General features: G+C 29.9%; 1 protein-coding gene across 1 annotated transcript in view; it reads left to right on the top strand.

The window, feature by feature from the left end:
• The window catches only part of CUNH1orf112 (chromosome unknown C1orf112 homolog), a 48,318-nt gene that overhangs the window by 3,578 nt on the left and 44,219 nt on the right, over positions 1–521 (top strand). Inside the window, 1 exon segment of the mRNA XM_031387439.1 lies at positions 295–334. Within this exon segment, the coding sequence (XP_031243299.1) occupies positions 295–334 (40 nt within the window).

The following is a 521-nucleotide window of genomic DNA, read 5'->3' as shown; positions in this document are numbered from 1 at the left end:
AGTTAATGGAAATACAGGTAGAAGTGTGAAGGAGAGTTTCTGAAACTGGAACTCAGGAGTCTTCCACCAGTCATACATGTTTCATGACTACACTGAGTTTGAAAGTTCCTTAACCCTAAGTAATTTAAAAATTTCTTCCTTAAAATATTTTCACAAAATCTTTGTTCACCTGGTAAATGTTAAGTTTTCAAAGGTAAAAGAAAGCCAGGGATTTGGGCATAATTTTAGTCTCTTAGGGATTATCGGCAAATTTTAAGCACTCTTTTGAAATTTATTCCTTAATTTATATTTTACTCTATGTATCAGCGTTCTGAAAGTTGGATTGAACATATCCGTAAGTAAGATTATATTGTATATGTGATATTATGTATATGTATGCTCGTAGACTTTACAGATTTATATTACCTTCAGCTTAATCTTTTCTTTATTATAACTTAAGTAACTTCCTGTTACATAAAATGAACCAGTTCCTTCTAATCATAGTGTTTTTAAGTTTTAAATTCCATTTTTAATGCTGCATA

The sequence above is a fragment of the Mastomys coucha genome, unplaced genomic scaffold (assembly GCF_008632895.1).
Source record: "Mastomys coucha isolate ucsf_1 unplaced genomic scaffold, UCSF_Mcou_1 pScaffold1, whole genome shotgun sequence".
Classification (NCBI taxonomy): Eukaryota; Metazoa; Chordata; class Mammalia; order Rodentia; family Muridae; genus Mastomys; species Mastomys coucha.
This window is presented reverse-complemented; position numbering and strand designations above follow the sequence as displayed.